The 20,473-nt window shown below is 49.0% G+C and overlaps 1 protein-coding gene across 1 annotated transcript; it reads right to left on the bottom strand.

Annotated features, from left to right (window-relative positions):
• Nucleotides 1-7,680: 7,680 nt before the first annotated feature.
• LOC146335552 (uncharacterized) lies at nt 7,681-18,504 on the bottom strand. The gene is made up of 3 exons (XM_084821275.1): nt 18,374-18,504; nt 11,906-12,129; nt 7,681-9,087 (listed from the first exon to the last, which is right to left on the bottom strand). The coding sequence occupies exons 1-3, from the start codon at nt 18,434-18,436 to the stop codon at nt 9,063-9,065; spliced, it is 312 nt and encodes a 103-aa protein (XP_084677401.1). The 5' UTR covers nt 18,437-18,504; the 3' UTR covers nt 7,681-9,062.
• Nucleotides 18,505-20,473: the final 1,969 nt, after the last annotated feature.

The raw sequence follows: 20,473 nt of genomic DNA, 5'->3' as shown, positions 1-20,473 counted from the left end.
GAGAAGACTCTTACGAGTCCCCTGGACTGCAAGGAGGTCAAATCAGTCAACCCTGACTGCTCATTGGAAGGACAGATACTGAAGCTGAAGCTCAAATATTTTGGCCACCTAATGCGAAGAGAAAACTCTCTGGAAAAGACCCTGATGCTGGGAAAGACTGAAGGCAAAAGGAGAAGGGGATGGCAGAGGATGAGATGGCTAGATAGCATCACCGATGCAATGAATATGAACCTGAGCACACTCCGGGAGAGTGCGCAGGACAGGAAGGCCTGGCGTGCTATGGTCCATGGGGTCACGAAGAGTCGGACACGACTGAACGACTGAACAACAACAACAACAAACAGATTTGGGGAAACCTGCGCAAATCTCCCGTTCGATCAATGTTCCATTTGCACAAGTCCTCTGTTTGTGCAGGGCAACCAGAGCAAACGCGAATAGGAATTGGGGACGAGACGAGTGGTGAGATGCCGTTCAGAGGATTCTAGCGATCTCAAGCACTGCTTGTTCTCCTTTCCCCAAGTTGCACACATGAGTGTTGAGTAGAGTGTCTGTGGCACCTTCCGAAGTTCTGACGCTATGATTCCAAGAGCTTATATTGCCTGCACATTTCCCCTTATAACTGGTAGGAGCGGCTAGGAGGGATCATATGACACCTCTCCCAAAAGCACTGCGCTGCACTGGCTGCCAGTGAACTCCCAAGCCCAATTTAAGGACTTGCTTTTAGCATATACAGACTGCAACAATTTCGGACTCCCAGGGAACATGTCCCCCATTACCAGCCAGCCAGGGCTTTTCGAAATGCAGTAGATGCCCTTCTTGCAGTCCCCCTCCCCATAAATGAGGTCAGGTGGATGGGGACACAAATAGGCCATTCTCAGCATCTCCCCCCCCCCTTTGTGGGACTACCTCGTAGGAGAGGTGCGAATAGCCCCCCCCAACTTGTGAACACTTTTAAATGTAAGTCAAAGTCCCTTCTTTGACACAAGCATTTGGTGCCTTTTTTAACACAAGCATTGGTTTCAGTGTTTTTAGTTTAGACTATTGTTGGAGTATTTTAAACTGTTTTATCGTACAAGTAGGATTTTCTTGTTGTTCTACTTGCTTTATTAATAGTGTAAGCTGCCCTGTTTTCCTTTTGGAGGAAGAGTGGAGTAGGAGAATTTTAAATACATACATACATACATACATACATGAATGAATGAATGAATAAATAAATAAATGAATACATACATACTGTAATTAAGATACTTGCTCTATTTTTTTAATGTTTCAAGAAATGTTGAACATTCAGTGGCCTGGAATATCCTGAAAAGGCCAGGCTCCAATGGCTCCCCCCCCACAACTACGGACTTGATGAAATAATTGTCTCCCTTGCCAGTTTGGCCAGCAACCTTGGCTTGTTCCATTCTCTTTTATTTCTTGCCTTTCATTTGCTCTAGAGTTGGTTTCTGCTGGTGTGAAAAAGGAGAGCCAACCACCTCCTGAGGGTTATGAGGCTCTTCCTAATGGGAAGAGACGTCTGGAAGTGGAAAAAAAAGGAGCCCAGAGGAGCCCAAGGAGCTAAAATCCATACAACTCTAAAACTGTACCATAAATATTATCAACCAAACGTGATGAAAAGTGTGATCCAATCCAACATAAAATCATCAGACGTGTAACACACAGCAGCAAGTTTTAAAACACACAGATATGGCCACATGGACAGACACACACATACAGAGACACACACAGGCACAGAAACACACACACAGAAGCAACACACACACACACACACACTCCAGGAACACTTTAGTTCATTCAACTTGAGCATTTCCTGAAGGCGAAGACTGAAGGTGCCAAACACATTTCTATAGGGGTCCTCACTGGGACTGGTTGTGCCTGGTAAATATACCCATAACTGAGGGGGAAACATTCCCCCCGCTGTTTTTGCCAGTACTCAAAAGGAATGCTTGATAAACCCTGGTCTTACAAAACTCCTGCTTTGAAGGGTGATCCCTAGAAAAACTGCTGCTGGTGTAGGAGGCAGACCACCCCCCGTACACCAGACCCCCCCCCTGTACACCAGTGGCTGGGGAACATGGGCAAGAGGGTGCTGTTGCACTCATGCCCTGCGTGTGGGTTTCTGGTCGACAGCTGGTCGGCCACTGTGGGAACAGAATGCTGGCCTAGGTGGAGCCTGGGCCTGACCCAGCAGGGCTGTTGTGATGTTCTTACAGTCTTATGTTCTTATGAGTGATCCTCTAATTGTAAGGCACCTGTGTGTGTGGGGGTGAGATTGTGTCCCTCAGTCACAGGTATCCCACAAGCAGTCCTTCGAAATGGCCTCCTGTGCAAGGCAAATCATGGGAGACGTCGTCTCCATCTGTTTGCTACTTTGATGGAACGTACCTGTGTGCGCAAAGAGAACCAAGGTGCGCGCGCGTGTGTGTGCAGGTGCTGATCAAGGCGAGCTGTGCCAGCCTCAGTTCTGCGCATGACAATTTAAGCAGGGGGTGTTCATGTAGTCAAGCACCTTTGCTTTGAGTTTTGGCCCCAACCCTCGCATGGATATTCCAGAAGCACTGCAGAGGGGCCACGTTGCTGTATGTCAGGGGTGCAGGACTTCAGGCATGGAGGCTGAATGAGGCCCACTCGGGGTCCCAATCCAGCCCTCCAGGGTCCCTCAAATGGCCACACCCCTTTCCCCTAACCACTGATCACTTGGTGGCTTCCAGGCTTTTGTCCAAAATATGTCTCCTAAGGTTTAGTTACTGGCCGTAAGAGCTTTATGCTAAAAGTGGCTGGTATTTTTGCCCCGCCCCTTTTGCCTTTGTCCCCGCCCACCACAGACATGTGGCCCCCGAGAGCTTCTCTGAAATGGAATTCGGCCCTCGGGATGAAAGAGGTTCTGCACCCTTGCTGTATGCGATCCTCGAAGTTGTACCTTTATATTACGCACGATTTAGCAGAGGATGCTGGTGTGCTGTGGTCAGCTTGTGCAAGGCCCTACCCATGCCATAAGCAAGGCCCAAGCAGAGCTCCAAGGAAACATCTAGATGGGCGCAGCGCTTCCAGCACACAGCTAGTGGTGTAGTGCTGATTCTGAAGTGCAGCCACTCATCATGACAGTCCCCGTAGTAGGGATGTCCATGGCCCAGAAATCCAGAAGGGAGCCTGGCTGGCATCAAGAGCGGTGACTGTGGTGCAGGGACAATGCCAGCCAACACATGAACTTGCCAGTAAACTAAGATCCTCCTGATGGCCAAAATAAACATTCCTTTAAATATGTGCCTTTGTGCCTTCGTTCATCTTTACTCTAGAGCAGGTGCAGGGCCCTCGATCTAGATCTTAAAAGCCCCCCTCCCCAGCACTCACCACCAACACACTCGGGTCCCAATCTGAATCACAAGGACTGGCATGCAGGGTGGAGTGTGAACCCACCGGACAACAAAGGAAAGGAACAGGGGGTATCTGCTTATCCCTAGTCTGGGGACATCCAGGCCTATTTTTTAATCTGTTTGTTTATTTAAAATATTTCTTGGCCACCTTTCAGGGCAGAAGCCTATTCCCACTTAGAGCAGAATTACCTTCATGGGGAAGATGAATTATAGCCCATGGCAACCAGAAAGCATGGCAATTAAGAACATGGTTCTATGAGCCAAGGAGAATCAAGATTCTTACCTCCAGGAGTCTGGACCCATGAGATGTCACTTCAGCGGCCTCAAGTGTGCCCAAAGGAGGAAACTGCTGGCCAATAAGGAAACCTCCACAGCTATTGGCCAGGGCAGGTCACATGGACCTTGCTCAGGCCTTATAAAAACGTTTCCGGCCGGATACCTTCTGTCTTTCCCTCACCCTGCACTGAACAGGAGCCCGACTGGACAGAACGTTGCTGTAACTGTGGCCTTGTGCCATTGGACTGGGCCATTGGACATCCAGAGCAACCGCTTCATCAGAAAGAAAGAAAGAAAGAAAGAAAGAAAGAAAGAAAGAAAGAAAGAAAAGAAACCCAAACCCACCATTGCTGCTGTGTCAAATTATTTGGGGGAGAACCCGTCTCTCTTGTCGATCCACCCACCGCATCCACTGGAACCCAGCAGCAACCCAGCTCCCTCCAGATGTTTTGGACTACAGGTCCCATCAGCCCCATCCAGTAAGGGATGCTGGGAGCTGTAGTCCAAAAACACATGGCACCCACCCCTGAATGAAGGAATGGTGGAGGTGGTGGCTCTGTAACCTTCCCGATGATGAGTTGACTAGGAGGCATTAATCTAGAAAGGGTCTCATGGCTTTTTGTTACCCTAGGAAAAATAAACAAACAAACAAACAAACAAACAAATAGGGGATGCTTGTGTGGTTGGTTGCCCAGCAACTGCAGATGTGATTTCTTCCCTAGCTACTGCCGTTCTGGCTTAAATCTTACCACCCCAGTCTCCATGAACACAGCTTAGCAAACCGTGGGGCAAAAGGAATGGGGCCCAAGCCTAAGGAATGGGGTGGAAATAAAAACAATGCCAGCATCTTTGAGCCTGAAGCCCTTCCTGCCAGCAATGAAGCCTTAGGGCTTCTCATTTCATCCTTTTAGAATGAGGGAAGAAACTGCGCAAAAGCCGGGAAAGTACCAAACGATCAGCAGTCGGGGAAAGGGGGTGGAGCTAGGGGAAGGGGGTGTGGCCATCTGTGGAACCTGGGAGGGCTGGATTTGGCTGGCTGGATTTGGCCCCTGGGCCTGAATTTCTGCACCCCCGCTGTATCACAAGCAATGTCCATGTTGACATCTAAGAAAGATGTTTGTTGGTTGATCCCTTGTGTGGCTTTCCCAGGTGCCAACGAGGGCGGGAGTGAAAATGGAATGGGGGGGCATCTTTGTTAGGGTTACTACAGCAATGTGAACTCTGCTCCTCACATCTCAGGGGTGGAAAACCCCATCCTTCCCGGCACAATTGCCCACATCCTGCTTGAAAATAAAGACTCAGAGGAGGTCAAAAGCTTGATATGTAGCATCTCTGAAAAGTACAAAATGGTGAAAGGAGGGCAGGATCTCAGGGCCAAATAAGGGCCCAGCAGATCAGAGGACCTCCAACTAACCACCAGAGAGTGGCAGGTAATGGGGTGCAGTCAGTGCTGGTTTCAGGTTTTGGAGGGCCCTTGGGCAAGACATCCCCAGTAGGGCCCCTCCCTCAGGGAGTCTCCCTTCTCTCTGCCATCATCACCAGCTTCTCTTGCTCCCCCTCCTCTTCCTCATCATGGCTCCCACTCACTCGCTTGACAGGCAGAGAGCCAGGGAGCAAGGAGCAGTGACATCTCCTGCTCCTCCTTGTCCCCACCGCCATCGTCTGGGCCAGAGCGAGAGGCTGGTGAACAAGTAGGTTGCAATGGGGAAAAGGAGGCGCAACTTCAATGGGCTCTTGCCAGTGGGCCCCTGATGGGGCGCGGGCCCTTGGCAGGTGCCTGGCCATGCTGATCCTTGATGCTGGCCCTGAGCAGAGCATCCCTGAAATGTCTATATCATCAGCAAGCATTCGGCCTCCCCTCCAAGCCTGGCCATCTAATAGTGCAAGAGCCCCCCCCTTAGCGCCAGCACCAGCTCGAATCCTCTCATCTGACCCTACCAGCCCCAATAAAAATCCTGCCGTTGGGTCGGCTCCTCTGTCTGGGCCAGAGCGAGAGGCAGGGGAGCAAGCAGGTTGCAATGAAGAAGAGGAGAAGCAAGTCCAGGGGACTCTGGTCAGGGGGCCCCTGTTGGGGGGTGGGCCCTTGGCAGGTGCCCCACCATACCCACCCTTGACACCAGCTCCGGGGACAGTGACAAACAAACCCAGCATTGTCCTTCAAGGCCCTTATGCTTCTTGCTGCAGCACCCTTCCTTATGTAGAAAATAAACATTGCAAAAATATGGGTGGTTAGGTGGGTGACCTTGACTTCATTCCTGTACTCATGATGGTGCTAGGATTTAATGGGGTTTAAAATGTGAAACTGCACACGCTCTGAGTATTTCCTTCTTAATCAGGGACACATGAGAAATTTGTTTCAATTGGTTTTTGACCAGAATTCACCCTGCCGGAACCAAACGCAATTTCCAAGCTTGTGATGTGATTCGGGGAACAAGCAAGCAAATGCCTCCAAAAAACACATACATCTGTAAGGCGCGCATGTACTTCTGAAAAACATGCACACAGACGCTTTAACTGATGCGTACAGTTGGGGAAATACAGACGGAAGTGTGCGCAGGTTCTCGTGGGAAAAGGAAAACCAACCGAACCTCAAAGCTCGCCATCTGATATGGACACGAGTCGGTGTCCATATCAGGTGGAATTTGGTGAATTTCTACAAGCTCAGGCTTTGCTCCTTCACACATTGCTATTCTCATTCATGGCTGGCAAACGTTTTTGTTTGCCTGCTCCTCCAACATATCATAAGTACAGAAGCAGTTGCAAAGTGTCTATGATTTGGAAGTGCAGGCGGTCAGCAAGCCAGCACCTTCGCCACACACCCAAGAAGAGTCAAAAACTGCAGGAAGATGAGAGGATCCAGATCAACAAACCAGATGTAATTGTTTTCATCTCCACCAGGAGCAGGTCTTGCGGAAACCGGAAGGGTCTGAATTGCCCATTAGAGACAAAGCGACCCCCCAATACTTTGCATTACAAGGAACAATGTATCGTTCACTGGGAACATTCAAATATTCCATGGGGCAGCGTATCAAATAGAGGATGACTTGAAATAGCAAGTTGTCCTCTGACAGCTCTTCAAATACAAACGTCCTCTGTAAAATACGACACCTGGACACATCACCAAGAACTCAAGCAATTATGGAATGAACTCCCCAGGTCACTGGATATGTGTGTGCATGCGTCTCTGCTCTGTTTATATGTTTGTGGCTAAACTGTTTTTATATTATGCATAATACTCTATTTGTAAGGTTTGTAATCTTTGTAATCCGCCAAGAGAGCCTTGGCTATTGAGAGGTATAGAAATGTAATAATTGAAATGAATGAAATGAAATGAAGCACATGACCTTATCCACAAACTACCCATCAAGTGGCATATTGTCAAGGAATTAAGCATTTGTAAAACAGGTAATTTGTCTTTAGAAGACAGGCTAAGAAAAACACACATATGTTTTTCAGATGGAGGACACTAGGGAAATGTGTCTAAATAATTTCATAAATATTTATACAGTTTTCCATTAACGTTACACAACTAAAACATACAAGACAGACTCTGGCCCACATGCACTGGCTGCCTATATGCTTCTGAGCCCAATTCAAAGTGCTGGTTTTGACCTATAAAGCCCTACATAGCTCGGGACCACAGTACCTGACAGAACACCTCTCCCAGCATGAACCGACCCGCACACTACACTCTGCATCTGAAGCCCTCCTCTGGGAGCCTCCTCTGAGGGAGGCTTGGAGGGTGGCAACAAGGGAGAGGGCCTTCTTGGTGGCGGCTCCCCGTCTCTGGAATAATCTTCCTGACAAGGCCTGCCTGGAGCCAACATTGTGATTTTTCAGCGCCAGGTTAAGACTGACCTCTTCTCTCAGGCATTTGGCAGCGTAGAATGAGTGTCTTGATAGTCTCCGGCTGATTGCTTTGCATTGTTTTAGATATATGTTGTTGTTGTGCATATTATTTGTTTTAGGTCATTATGTGAATAGTTTGTATATTTTATATAATGTATTTTAATGGTTTTTAATTTTTGTGAACCGCCCAGAGAGCTTTGGCTATGGGGTGGTATAGAAATAAAAGAAATGAAATGAATGCATGGCCCCCAGACAATAACCTCTGGGTAGGCTGCCCGCTCCCAAGATTAAAGTAAAAAGCTAAGCTAGACATGTGCGGCCACACCTCCACGCATATTGACCACTCCTTCTAACAGCAAACTTGGTGCCTCCGTGCCAACAAAAATGAAGCCAAAATGGGGCTGCTGTGAAACAAGAGGTGTGCTTGTTCAGTTATCAGTATGCTCTGAGGTATGCAGAAGTATGAAACATTTAAAAAAAACCCAAAGGGAGCAAAAAGCCCCCCCCCTCCAACAGTCCAAAGAGTATTCGAATTGCTGAGTGCTAACTAGCAGCTACGGAAGATTGAGTCGTCTTTGGAAAAGTAAAACGTGAGGGAGAATGGCCTTGCTGGAGCCAGTAAGTTTCTCGAAGGGCAGGGACGCTTTTTTCACACTCAGGCCACATTCCCTCAGGGGAAAGGGGCTAGGGGCTGGATACCATCAGTGGGTGGGGCCAAATCAAAAAGGGGGTGGGGCCAAGACAGACACACATATACCCCCCATCTCTCCCCGTGCAGCTCAGAAACACAACAGACTTGCCCTCTTTCTCGTCAATAATGGCTAGGAGTGAGAGAAACCTTCAGAACGAGCGCTTCAGGGTTTTCCTTGAGTTGGCGGTTCCCACTGGAGGGGCGTCCCTCCCTCCCGTTGCCTTTCCTTTTGGGGGAGGTTTGGATCTCACCATCCGTTCGGGGATGGGCGTGCCAGTTAGATGGTGCTGAGCTGGTTTAATAGAGTGGCTTGTTCTTTTCTGGGTGTTGCAAAAATTGTGGATTGGCAGCCAAACTCCCCCCCCCCGCCCCCGGACAGGGACTCAATGCGGAGATGTTCATAATCAAGAGTTTGCCCTGTACGAAGGAGGAGTCTAAAATAGGAGAAGTTCCCTGAACTCTAGGAACTCTGCATTTGTTTATGGCATGAAAGAGCAGGTTTCAGAGAAGGCCCACAAGGTGACAGAAACTTTCAGATTACAGAAACATCCAGATTTTTTGCTGCACCCTTCCCCACCCTAGATATGACTGGAAATGGATGTGTAGTCCAGTGGAGGCTGGTGGCTCCAATGTCAGTGGGATGGTAAATCTGCTCTGGGTTTCAGTCAGAACTCTAAAGGAGCTCTCCAAGATTCAGCTTGCAAGTTTGCTGCCTGACTGTCAGACCTCAGGGCTGGTGCAGAGTATTGGTTAAGAGATCCTCTGCGTTCATTTTTCAAAAGCTGTTACTAGTCCTCATGGTTATGCAGCAATGCTTACAAACTTCTCCGTGCTGTTCCCCTTCCAGCATTCTTTCCTTGCTTGAAGATTCAAAATGATTTTGGTGGGAAAAGACTGCAACAGGAACATGTTAAATAATGCAAGGTTAAGCAAACATATGCAAATCTTTATACGAATAAAGCTGTGGGTTTTTATTAGCATGTCCTACGGAGCAGGACCTCTTCTTTAATGAAAACGCCTTCTCGATCCAACAGAAGGCCTACTGAGTCCGGCATCCTGTTTCCCAGAGCAGACAACCAGATGCCACTGGAGGTGGAGGAGACCCTACCTTGCCTCTGACTATCAATTGCCTGGTGGTTTCCTGCAGTGGTGTAGTGGCAAATTTTGACGTGTGGGTGCCCCGTAGCTACGCCCTCGAGGAGAGTCCAAAAGCACAGGCAGCTGTGTTGATCCGTATCTACCAACCCTTCTAGCAGTTTTCCTCTCTACCAGGAGCAGTTTTTTTTAAAAAAAGCAAATGGGCCTTAACTGCCCATTCACGATCGAGGTGTCCCAAACCCTTTGCATTACAACATAACATCAGAAGAGCCCTGCTGGATCAGACCCAGGGTCCATCTAGCCCAGTGTTCTGTTCCCACAGTGACCAACCAGGAACCCACAAGCAGGGCACGAGTGCAACAGCACCCTCCTGCCCATGTTCCCCAGCAAGTGGTGTACATAGGCTGACTGCCCCTAGTTCTGGAGGTAGCACATAGCCATCAGGACTAGTAGCCATCGATAGCCTTCTCCCCCAGGAATTTGCCCAACCCCCTTTTAAAACCATCCAAACTGGTGGCCATCGCTACATCCTGTGGTAGCAAATTCCCTAGTTTAACTCTGCCCTGTGTAAAGAAGCCCTTCCTTTTGTCTGTCCTGAATCTCCCACCACTCAGTGTCATGGAATGACCCCTCTGGGTTCTAGTATTTTGAGAGAGGGAGAGAAATGTCTCCCTCTCCACATTCTCCACACCAGGTATAATTTTGTACACCTCTACCGTGTCTCCCCTTCCCCTCCTTTTTTCCAAGCGAAATAATCCCAGCTGTTGTAACCTGCTCTCAGAGGGGAGATGCTCCAGCCCCTTGATCATTTTAGTGCACTTTTTCCAGCTCTTCAATATCCTTTTTTAGGTGTGGTGATCAGAACTGGACACAGCATTCCAAGTGTGGCTGCACCACAGATTTGTATAAGGGCAGCATGATCTCGGCAGTGTTATTCTCAATCCCTTTTCTTATTAAGCCTAAAATGGAGTTTGCCCTTTTTACAGCGGCTGCACACTGGGTGGGCATCTTCATCGAGCTGTCCACCACAACCCCAAGACCTCTTTCCTGGCTGGTCACCGCTAGCTCGGATCCCATCTGGCTATACTTGAAGCTGGGCTTTTATGGCCAGCGTGTATAACTTTACGCTTGCTGACACTGAACCGCATTTGAAAATTCCCCCCCTCCAGCTACCGCGAGGATTGTAGCTAAGCTCCGAGGGGACAGGGAAGTCTGAGGGTTATGGCAGATGACATCAGCGCCCCTGCTAATGAAAACGTGTCAGGACTGCGTCCCTCTGAGCCCTGACTCCACTACACCATTGATTTCTCGGCTTTTGCACGTCCTCCCCCCTTCTGAAAGGTTGGCTTGCCTCTCCTAAGGCTTAGTCCCCAGCAGTAAGAGTTTTGCACTAAAACATGCTGGTGTTTTTGGTATTTGCCCCACCCCCTTTTGCCTTTTACCACGCCCTCTTTGCCTTCAGCCTTGCCTACCACTGGAATGCACCCGCCCCGAGCTTCTTCGAAATGGAATTCAAACTCTTGAGCTAAGAGTTGTTTGACACTCCTGTGTTAGGGGCTGAGGACCTACTGCAATGCTTTGTTGCAGTTCACACTCGATCGGCCTCCCCCGTTTCTGTCTGTCCATCCGGTGAGGGAGGGTGAAGGGGGGCCTGTGAGATGGGGCCAAGCTGGCTTCCTGGAATGTGGTCCCCTGAGAGTTCCTCTGAAACGGAATCCAGCCCCTGGGCTGAGAGAGGTACAATGCCCCTGATCCAGTCCAACATCCTGTTTACCACGGTGGTCTGACAAGTGCTTCCAGAAAGACCACACACAGGGCAGGAAGTGTGTGTGTGTGTGTGAGTGTGTATGTGTGTGTGTGTGTGAACGTTTTAGCCATTGCTTGTAGTTTAGTGCACTGCAAATGTGCCAAATCTTTTCCTTTTTTTTAAAACACCAAGAACATAAAGACAGAGTCTCCGCTCTCCCCTCGAATGGGTGATTTGAAGCCACAGTGAGCCTCAGAGGCCGAGCATGGGTCTTGAAGCCACAGAGCCATGCTTCCTCTGGAAGCCATGTGTCTCGCAGTCGCCAGCCATTTTTTTAAAAAAAGAATTGTGCTCCTGTGCACTTAGAACGTGGTGTGCAGATAACAGCTGGTGAATTTGGTCATCAGCCCCAGGAGTGGGCAGGACAGAGATCCCCATATGCTTTGGCCTTCAACTCCCATCATGCCTGAGGACTGGCTGGCGGGGGCTTCTGGGAGCTGAAGTCCCAAACATCTGGAGATCTTCTGTTCCACGCGCCCCAGTCTACGCTGTATTTCCCCAGCCAAGTGCCCTCCAGGTGTTTTGGACTTCAACTCCCATCAGCCCCAGACAGCATGGCCAATGGCCAGGAATGCTCGGTGCTGGAGCCCAAAACATGTGGAGGGCACCAGTTTGGAGAAGGCTGATCTATGCAGACCTTCTCCTGCTGATGGCTGCCACTCCAACTGGTGTTAAAGGCCCAAACTGGGATATTTCCCCTCCCTTGTTCCTCTCCCGTCCGTTTTCCACCGTCTTTTTTTGCACGCGGGGGGGGGGGGGTTGTCTTGGTCAGAAAAGGGCATGCATGTGCTGAATTTGAACAGATACCTTTTGGACTCAGCTTGTCTTATGCTCATGCAGGAAGCGTCCTTTCTCTCCCCGCCCACCTCTCCATGGGTGGTGCGGGGTGGAGTATTTTCCACCTTGGGTGGGAGCCGTGAAGGTCTCCCGCTTTGCAGGGGCTCCCGCTCGCCCGCATTGCTCCTCTCCGCTCGCCCGTGCTGACTCAAGCTTTGCTCGAGCACTGTGGGGGGAGGAACGAAGGCAAGAGACTGCAGCAAAAAGGGCGAGAAGGAAAAAAAGGGAGAGAGATGGAACAAACAGGAATTTTTGGGGGGGATCTAGAGGGGGAAGCACAGAGCTAAAAATAAAACAGGAAGATTGGTATCTGTCAAGCGGACAGCTGATTGGCTCTCTGGAAATGCATATAATTACCAGGCTGTAGGTAGATATTTGCATGAAACGAATCGCAAAGCAGCCAGACAAGGTTACGCGTTAACCTTTCTGGGTCCTGTATCTGCTGGTGGGGAAAGGGAGGGGAAAAAAAACTCAAATGAAGGCAGAGCTTGCAGGAAATTAGCTGAAATTAATAGAGGAGCTGAGATTCTGTCACGGACTTCCTTCGGCACAGTTCCTTCGTCTTATCTCCCTGCTGCAGCTCAGTTTTGTTCATTTGGTGGCGTTTTTTTTTTCCTGGAGTGTTTGGCCTCTTGGCAGAGAGCAGTGTGAGATTCTCCTCTTTCTTTTCTTTTTTTTTAGGGGTGGAGGCAGTGGTGGAATGAATTGGGTAAGGGGCCCTCTACTCTCCCCACAGATGGGGTTGCAAATGCCCAGTTTTGGGAGTGGAGGAGGTGAAGAGAATCCGGGGGGCTCTTCTGAACGCATCCCAGCCCTGTGAGTCATGCAGGATATGTTTGGCCTAGGGCTGTCCCCACCCCTCCACCCCCATGGCTGATGGACATATTTGTGTGGTCTGCAGAGTGATAGCAATTGCGATATTATTGTTGTTGTTGTTGTTGTTGTTGTTATTCCATTTCTCATCCAAAAAGGCTCACAGGGGGCTTACATGCAGTCAGTACGCCCAAACATTCTCTACTACCAGCAGGCTTACAATCTAAAAAGACACGACACACAAGGAAAAAGGGATGGGGAGGGAAGAGGGAAAAAAAAATTAAGTCTGTCCGTTCATTTGGCTGGAAGTAGATGTTATGGCCCAAGTGTGGCTCTACGTGAAAGTAGGGATGGCAGAAGTTGTATATTTCACTCTGTGTCAGTTTCTCATGTGTTCAGGTCATAGGTCCATTCCGTCCCTCTTCTGCACCAGTCCACAAATATTCTTTTTTAATAGCACCCACACAAAAAATCACATATATTTTAGTACACATTTCCCCTAATACACACACATTTTCCCTAAGAGATGCCTTTTTGTGTGCAATTTCCTTCTGAAACTTCCTTGCAGTTTCTTGTATGAATCTCCCCCACTATGCATTTTGGCACACAATTCTAGAGCTGAGAAATGCATTGCAAAATCTCTGGAGAAGTGCACAGTCCAAAGAATAAGTGCATTTCCCTGTGTGGGGTTGTGACCCCCACCCCTGGGGCCTTCCAGTGTGCAGCAGAGGCTAGTCACTACCTTTTTCAGGGCCGCCTTGGCCAGAAGTCACAGCACTGCCATTGTCCTCTGGCTTAGAGGATGAGTCCCCTGTAGAACCTCCATCTCTCCAGCCTTGCAGAAATCTCAGGCTAGGGCCCTTTAACAGTCCTGTCAGCTCCTCTGGTAGGGGCAGAGCCGACCATGCTGCAGGTCTTGGCAGCCTATATAAGGCTTCAGTTGGCCTCAGCTCCCTGCTAAGACAACATCCTTCTATTGCCCTAGTGGGAGAGAGTTCCAGCCAGCAGGCTGCTATTCAAGGTCCTACTTTGTCCCTGCCTTGATCTTGCTACCAGCTTCTCTGCAAGACTCAAGGGAGCACAGAATGGGGTCCAAGTATTTGTTCAGAAAGTGCAAATTAGGTTGGTTCACTTATAATTGTGGATGAAACAAAATCCCACCCACCGCCCTGCCAAAATGTCTCTTTCTCCTCTTGTCCTCTGATAACATTCAGCATTGTGAACAGTTTGATATACTGTAAGATGTTTCCCCTGTGAGTTTCCCCTCATACGTTGTGTGGTTCCGACCTTAACCACATCACTCCTGCTTTTGGGGGCCGGGGCAGAGCTGGGGGATGCTTTCCCACTGATTCTGTTGATGCACTGATGCAGGATGTTCACAGACACATTCACACCCTCAGTACAACACAAGAGGTCTATCAATCACAGAAGGCAATCCAATGTGTCCTCCTTCTCCCTTTGGAGGTGAAAAGGACATTGATCTCCAGAGGACATGTAAACCCTGTCCACAAATTCCCGAATGTATAAAGCAGACATTTAGAGAGGGGAGCGGGATCATGCCTGCAAGCCCTGCCCCAGTGTCTCTGCACCTGAACATGAGAAAGGGAGCACTAACATGCATAGGTGCTCCTATGTGCTCAGGGCTACTGAGAGTGATGTAGTGGAGTCAGGGCTCACAGGGATAAAGCGCAGGGACAGTTTATTAGCAGGGTTGACACCCCTCTCTCAGGCTTCCCTGTTCCCTTGGAGGTTAGCTGCAATCTGAAGACAGTCCAGAAGTTGCAGCTTGTGCAAAATGTAGCAGCCAGACTGATGAAAGGGACAAGAAGATCCGAATATATACAGTAACACTGATTCTGGTCCACCTGCACTGGCTGCCTGTAAGTTTCGAAGGTCTATTCAAGGTGACCTATAAAGGTGTGCATGGCTCAGGACTGCAATTCCTGATGGAGTGCCTCTCTTGGCATGAACCTACCCATACACTATGCTTATTGTCTAAGTCCCTCCTCCAGGTGCCTCTGCTGAGGGAGGCTCAGAAGGCAGCAACAAGGGACAGGGCCTTCTCAGTGGTGGCCCTCCAATTCTGGAATAATAATAATAATAAACTCCCAAGCGAGGCCTGCCTGGCGCCAACATTGTTATCTTTTTGGCATGAGGTTAAGACCTTCCACTACTCTCAGGCATTTGGCAGAAAAGGTTTTTAATCTGTTATGGGATTCCTTATTGTTGATGGTTAGAATCGTTTGGATATGTGTGTGAGTGTGTGTGTCTGTTGTCTGTTTATATGTCTGTATGTATGTACAATTACTGCATTTTTCAGATTTTTTATCTCTGTAAACCACCCAGAGAGCTTTGGGTATTGGGCGGTAGAGAAATCACTAAAAAATGTAAATGCAATAAATGAAATGTGATAAATGAAATAAATGTAATAAAAATGTAATAATAAGTGTAATCAATGAAATGAAAATAAATGAATGAACAAATAAATAAATACATGAAATGGAATAAATGAAATGAAATGAATCCTCACGGTAGCTGACTGGCGAAGAAGGATGTTTCCAGCAGCAAGTTCTGAACGGTCTTTGTTGTAGCGCAAAGTATGTTGGGGTCTCTTGGTCTTGAATGGGCAACCAAGACCCTTCAGAATCAGGAAAGACCTGCTCCTGATGGAGATGAAAACTGTTAGAACAGGTTTGTTTGAGTGGATCAGCACAGCTGCCTGCATTTTTGGACTCTCCTTGGGGGTGCATCTACAGGGATTGTCAGGATGAGTTGTCTGCAGTTCAAAATGGATTGCTACATTCCTGGTTACCAATTGTGTGACACCCCTACGGACAGAAATCTGCATGCTTCCAGGGCATCCTTTTCTGAACTTTGTTCTGGGGCCAGGGCTACTGGGGTGTGGCGGTGCCAGGGGTGGAAGGAACACCCCATTCTCAACACGACTGTTCCATGTGTGGAGGACAATATCTGGAAAGACCTGCACTATGGACCCATGGGCTGACGTTGAGTCAAGCACACTCCTTGCTTTGAGGTGCAGATGGCCAGTGTCTTCAGCGTGGGATGGGGATGGGATGTGGGATGGAGTGGCCAAGCACTTGCCGTCCAGGGTGGCCAGATATGGATCACCTCAAGCGAGGATGAGCATCGCCCCCACTCAAAACGAAGAGGATGCCAGTTCGCATACAAATGCTAATTTATAGGAAGGGTTGCACATTTAGAAATAAGCCTTGCAATTTAAATAGAAGCGCTGTGAATCCTAGCTCCGTGGGGAAGAGTGTGGCCAGGTGACCTGTGTGCCTTGCTCAGTCTGCTGGCCAGGTGTGAAATATTGATGGGGAACTTGGAGGCCCTTTACCTCTTCCTTCAGAGGGTTCTTTATCTTTCTATTGGACTTGGACTGGATGGCCATTCAAACAGAGGACAGCTTCAAAACAGAGGACATTCCACTGTAATACAGGACACATCACGTGGCCATCTTAATCCCTCCTAAAAAGCTCGGTGATAGGAACACCGGAAGCTGCCTTCTACTAAGACAGACCCTGGGTCCATCAGGGCCAGTATTGTCAACACTGACTGGCAGCAATGGGTCTCCATGGTTTCAGGCAGGATTGTTTCCTAGCCCTATCTGGAGACACCAGGGATTGAACCAGGGACCTTCTGCCTGCAAAGCGGGGGCTCTGCCAATGAGCTATGGATCTTCCCCTAAAAATAAAGCAAGATTCTAGTCCTCATAGTTCTGAAAAAGGGGTGATTTAAGTGGGAACATAGGAAGCTGCCTTACACGAAGGAAGACCTTGGTCCATCTAGCCCAGTATTGTCGACACTGACTGGCAGCAACGGCTCTCCAGGGTTTCAGGCAGGCATTTTCCCAGCCCTACCTGGAGATGCTGCTGGGGATCGAACCTGGGACTTTCTGCACACAAGGCAGGGCTCTACCACCGAGCTACAGCCTCTCCCTTACTTGAGGTAGCTGCTCTGGAAACGAACCCATTGCAACTCCACACAATTGGGTGAGTTATGGGGAGACAGAGGGGTGGAAGCAAAGGAAATTAGAGCCCCCCCCGACACACAACCTGCCCCTGTGGAATGTCAAAAGACTTTCAAGCTTTCTTGTCCTCCCTCCACCGCACGCATGCACCCATGTCCCATTCTTGTTTCGAGACTACTCCACCATGGAAATGCATGAAATCTGCCCATCCTGATGCGCGCTCTCTCTCTCTCTGCCTGCCACATCAGCGGGAGTTTTGAAGGGGTTAAGTTTCCAACGCTCTTTGCCCTTGGGTTGCGGGCTTCCAGGCTGCTTCGAATGGATGCGATGCAGAGAGAGAAAGAGCGGGGAAGGGAGGCCGGGCAGCCAGAATAGTTTCAGCCTGAGAGCTGGATTGCTGGATACCAGGGCTGGTTTGCGCAACACCCGCGCCGGATGCTGCTCGCGCCAGCTGTAGCAGTTTCCTTTAGCAGTAAGAAATAAAAATGAAAATGCAGCTCTGGTTCAAAACATAAGAAGAGCTCTGGGGGCTCAGACCGAAGGCCCAGTCATGCCGGCATCCTGCTCCTTTTAGCCACATGCTTCCTATCTAGTGATAGGTGAAGAGCTCATTTCAGTTTGGTTTTGATAAGAGGCAGTGTGGTGTAGTGGTTAGAGTGTTGGACTGGGATTTGAGAGATCCGGGCTCAAGTCCGCTCTTGGCCATGAAGCTCAGTGGGTGACTTTGGGCCAGACGCTGACTCTCAGCTTGACCTACCTCACAGGGTTGTTGTCATGGGCGTTGTTATGCCAGGTACACCAGGGCATGTGCCCCAGATCTTTTTGAGCTGTGCCCCAGATCTTTTGAGCTCCCCCCATGACATCATCTGCCTTAATACCCATGCAGTGAAAGTGATACATTTAAACACATATAGCTACATTTTTCTTTTCTCTTTTCTGTTTTGCTGAAATGTTCTAATAAGAAATTAATTGCAAAAGCAATCATATGTCGTAATAGAAGCCTGCCTCTTTCCTCTGAGCTCAGTCACCTTGTGGTGACTAGGAGGCCGTAAGACTCAGCCCCTCAGCAGACCAACAGGGGGTGTAGCATGGAGACAGCAGCCGTCTGAAGTATAGGAAAGGATAAACTGCACTGCCACCTTTCCGTCCACAGTCTGCTCATTGGGTTTTGTTTTCTCTCCCTACCTTTCTTCTATAATATGTTCTATTACATGCCCACTGCTGGCTTCGTTGCTTGCCTGCAACGAAGGTCTGAAGAGGGAGGGGAACAGTTAGAGCTTCCTGTGAAACGCTGGTATTTCGCACAGCATCTGATTTTACTGCGCCAAACTGAAACTTTTTTGGCTTCTGCAGAAGCTCAGTCGCTTCAGCACAGAAAAGGATTAATTAGCCTCCACCAGCTTCTTTACCCCTCCACCTTTAACTTCTCCCATATAGCTGCAGGCAACAGATTATGCCAAACGGAGGATTAGGACATCATTTTCCAGGATGTGCTGGGGAGGTTGCATGCAGAGGGCTTCATGGCTCTGCCAGCAGGTATGGGGCTTTTCCATACATTTTACGGTGTAACAAAAAAAAAAAAAAGAGCAAGAAAAAGCCCTCAGCCACCTATTCACCCCCCCCCCCACACACACCTTTTTCTGGCCCTCTGACTCTTCTTTCTCTGTCTGGTTACTCTCTGTCTCTCTCCGTCTCATTCTTTCTCTGTGGCTCCTCTCTCTCTCTTAGCCTCTGGCTCCTCTCTCTCTCACTTCCAGGAAGTGCTGGGGAGGCTGCATGCAGAGTTATTTTATGGTGTAAAAAAAGAAAGAAAAAGAGCAAGAAAAAGCTCTCAGCCACCTATTCATTCATTTATTTTATTTCTAGATTGCCCAATAGCCAAAGCTCTCTGGGCAGTTCACAGAAATTAAAATTGAAGATACAACATGATAAAAACATAATAAAATCACCTCACCCCCATACAAGCCATTAAGGTATGTACAATTCTCCCATCCCTTCCACTCCTCCCAAAATCATCTGAAGTGCTACCCCTCTGGAAGGAACCACTTGGGGAATTCTCTCCCCCACCTCCATTTACGGTCACCATTCTTCGTTTTCTTGTCATCCCTCCCCCATCTTTCTGTCTCTTCTTTGTTCCATCTGGAGCAGGGGTCCCCACCCTCTGTGGGCCTGTGGGCACATTTGGCATTTTGAAAAAGTGCCCTAGGCACCAGCACAAATTGGCTACTGTAAGGGGGTGAGGGGGGCAATCATAAAAATGTTGAGAGTGCCCCCTTTTTATGTTTGTGTGTGTGTATAAATGTGCAACCTCTGGTTTATCTCTCCCTCCCTCTGGCTCCTCTCTCTCTCTCTCTCTCTCTCCCTCTCTCTCTCTGTATGTGTGTGTGTCTCCCTTCTGGCTCTTCCCGCACACCCCACCCCAGCTTACCTCTCTCTCTGCTCTCTCTCTCTCTCTCCTCTGCCTTCTCTCTCCCTCTGGCTTCTCTCTTTCTCTCCTTCCTCCACTCTGGCTTCTCTCTCTGGCTTCTCTCTCTCTCTTCCCCCACCCCCATGGATGTGGCAAGAAAATCAGCTGAAAATGGACTGGAGCCAATTTTCACCACCACCTTGGGGCAACAGGATCTTTGGTGATCTTGGGTTCCCCCCCCCCGACTCCAACCTTTTTTAGGCAAGGAAGACTCCCCCCGCTGTACAAGTGAATGGAGGAATAGCTCCATTCACTTGCAGATATGGGGAAGTCACTAGGTGGGTGCCTCAGCCTGGCCTTGCAGGCAGAGAAAAACCTCCTGACTGTTAGAGCAATATGACAACGGAACCCATTCCCCAGGGAGGTGGTGGGCTCTCCCACACTGGAGGCATTCAAGACGAGGCTGGACAGCCCTCTGTCAGGGATGCTCTGACCTGGATTCCTGCATTGAGCAGGGGGTTGGACTCGATGGCCTTGTAGGCCCCGTCCAACCCTACTATTCTATCATTCTATGATCCACAGATCTAGAACAAATCTTAGGCAATTCTCAAGAGGGGAGCACAGGACACTGGAAGCTGCCTTCTCCTGAGCCAGACCCTGGGCCCATCTAGCCCAGTATTGTCAACACTGGCTGGCAGCAATGGCTTTCAGGGTTTCAGGCAGGGGTTTCTCCAGTCCTATCTGGAGATGCTGCCGGGGATCGAACCTGGGTCCTTCTGCATGGAAAGCACACTGAGCTACGACCACTGGGCTCTGGAAAGTGGTGGGTAAGAGAAGTTCTGAACTGTATTTGACTATATATACAGACAAGAGGGTTTGTTTTTCTCCTCCTCCTCCTCCCCCAACTCTTTGAGAAAAGTGGGTTCACATGGTGGTTGCAGAGGAAGGCGTCTGGGGCATTTTTGTTTCTCAGTTGCCCTTATCAAGTGAGGCAATGACAAGCTTTAATAAAAATAGGAGAGGGGTGTGTGTATGTGTGTTTGTAGGGGGATATAGATACTGCTCACTTATACAATCCTATGTATGTCTACTCAGAAGTAAGAGCCCTTATGGGACTGATTCCCAGGAAAGTGGACATGAGATTCCAACCCAAGCTACTTTGGTGGGGAGGTTTGCAGCCGGATCCCCCGCCTGTTTTCTCACAAGTAAGCCCTGAGTTGTGAGCATGGAATTACAGCTTTCATAAACTGCCCACCCAACCCCATTCCACCCCACTGATGTGGCCACCCTTCCATCCCAATCCTATGCATGTTTGAAGGTGAAGGAA

The sequence above is a fragment of the Heloderma suspectum genome, chromosome 14 (genome assembly GCF_057233095.1).
Source record: "Heloderma suspectum isolate Gila_16-S chromosome 14, 16-S_ref, whole genome shotgun sequence".
In the NCBI taxonomy this organism is placed as follows: domain Eukaryota; kingdom Metazoa; phylum Chordata; class Lepidosauria; order Squamata; family Helodermatidae; genus Heloderma; species Heloderma suspectum.
The sequence above is the reverse complement of the archived record's forward strand: the minus strand, read 5'-3'. Positions and strand labels throughout refer to the sequence as shown.

What these genes read in the sequence shown, in the direction of transcription:
- LOC146335552 (XM_084821275.1), bottom strand. Translation starts at nt 18,436, where the DNA reads ATGAGACGGAGAGAGACAGAGAGTAACCAGACAGAGAAAGAAGAGTCA. An exon ending in AGTCAGAGGGCCAGAAAAAG is followed by an intron (nt 12,130 to 18,373) that starts GTGTGTGTGGGG and finishes TTTTTGCTGCAG; the next exon opens with TCTCTTGCCTTCGTTCCTCC. An exon ending in AGACAAGCTGAGTCCAAAAG is followed by an intron (nt 9,088 to 11,905) that starts GTATCTGTTCAA and finishes TTCCTGTTGCAG; the next exon opens with TCTTTTCCCACCAAAATCAT.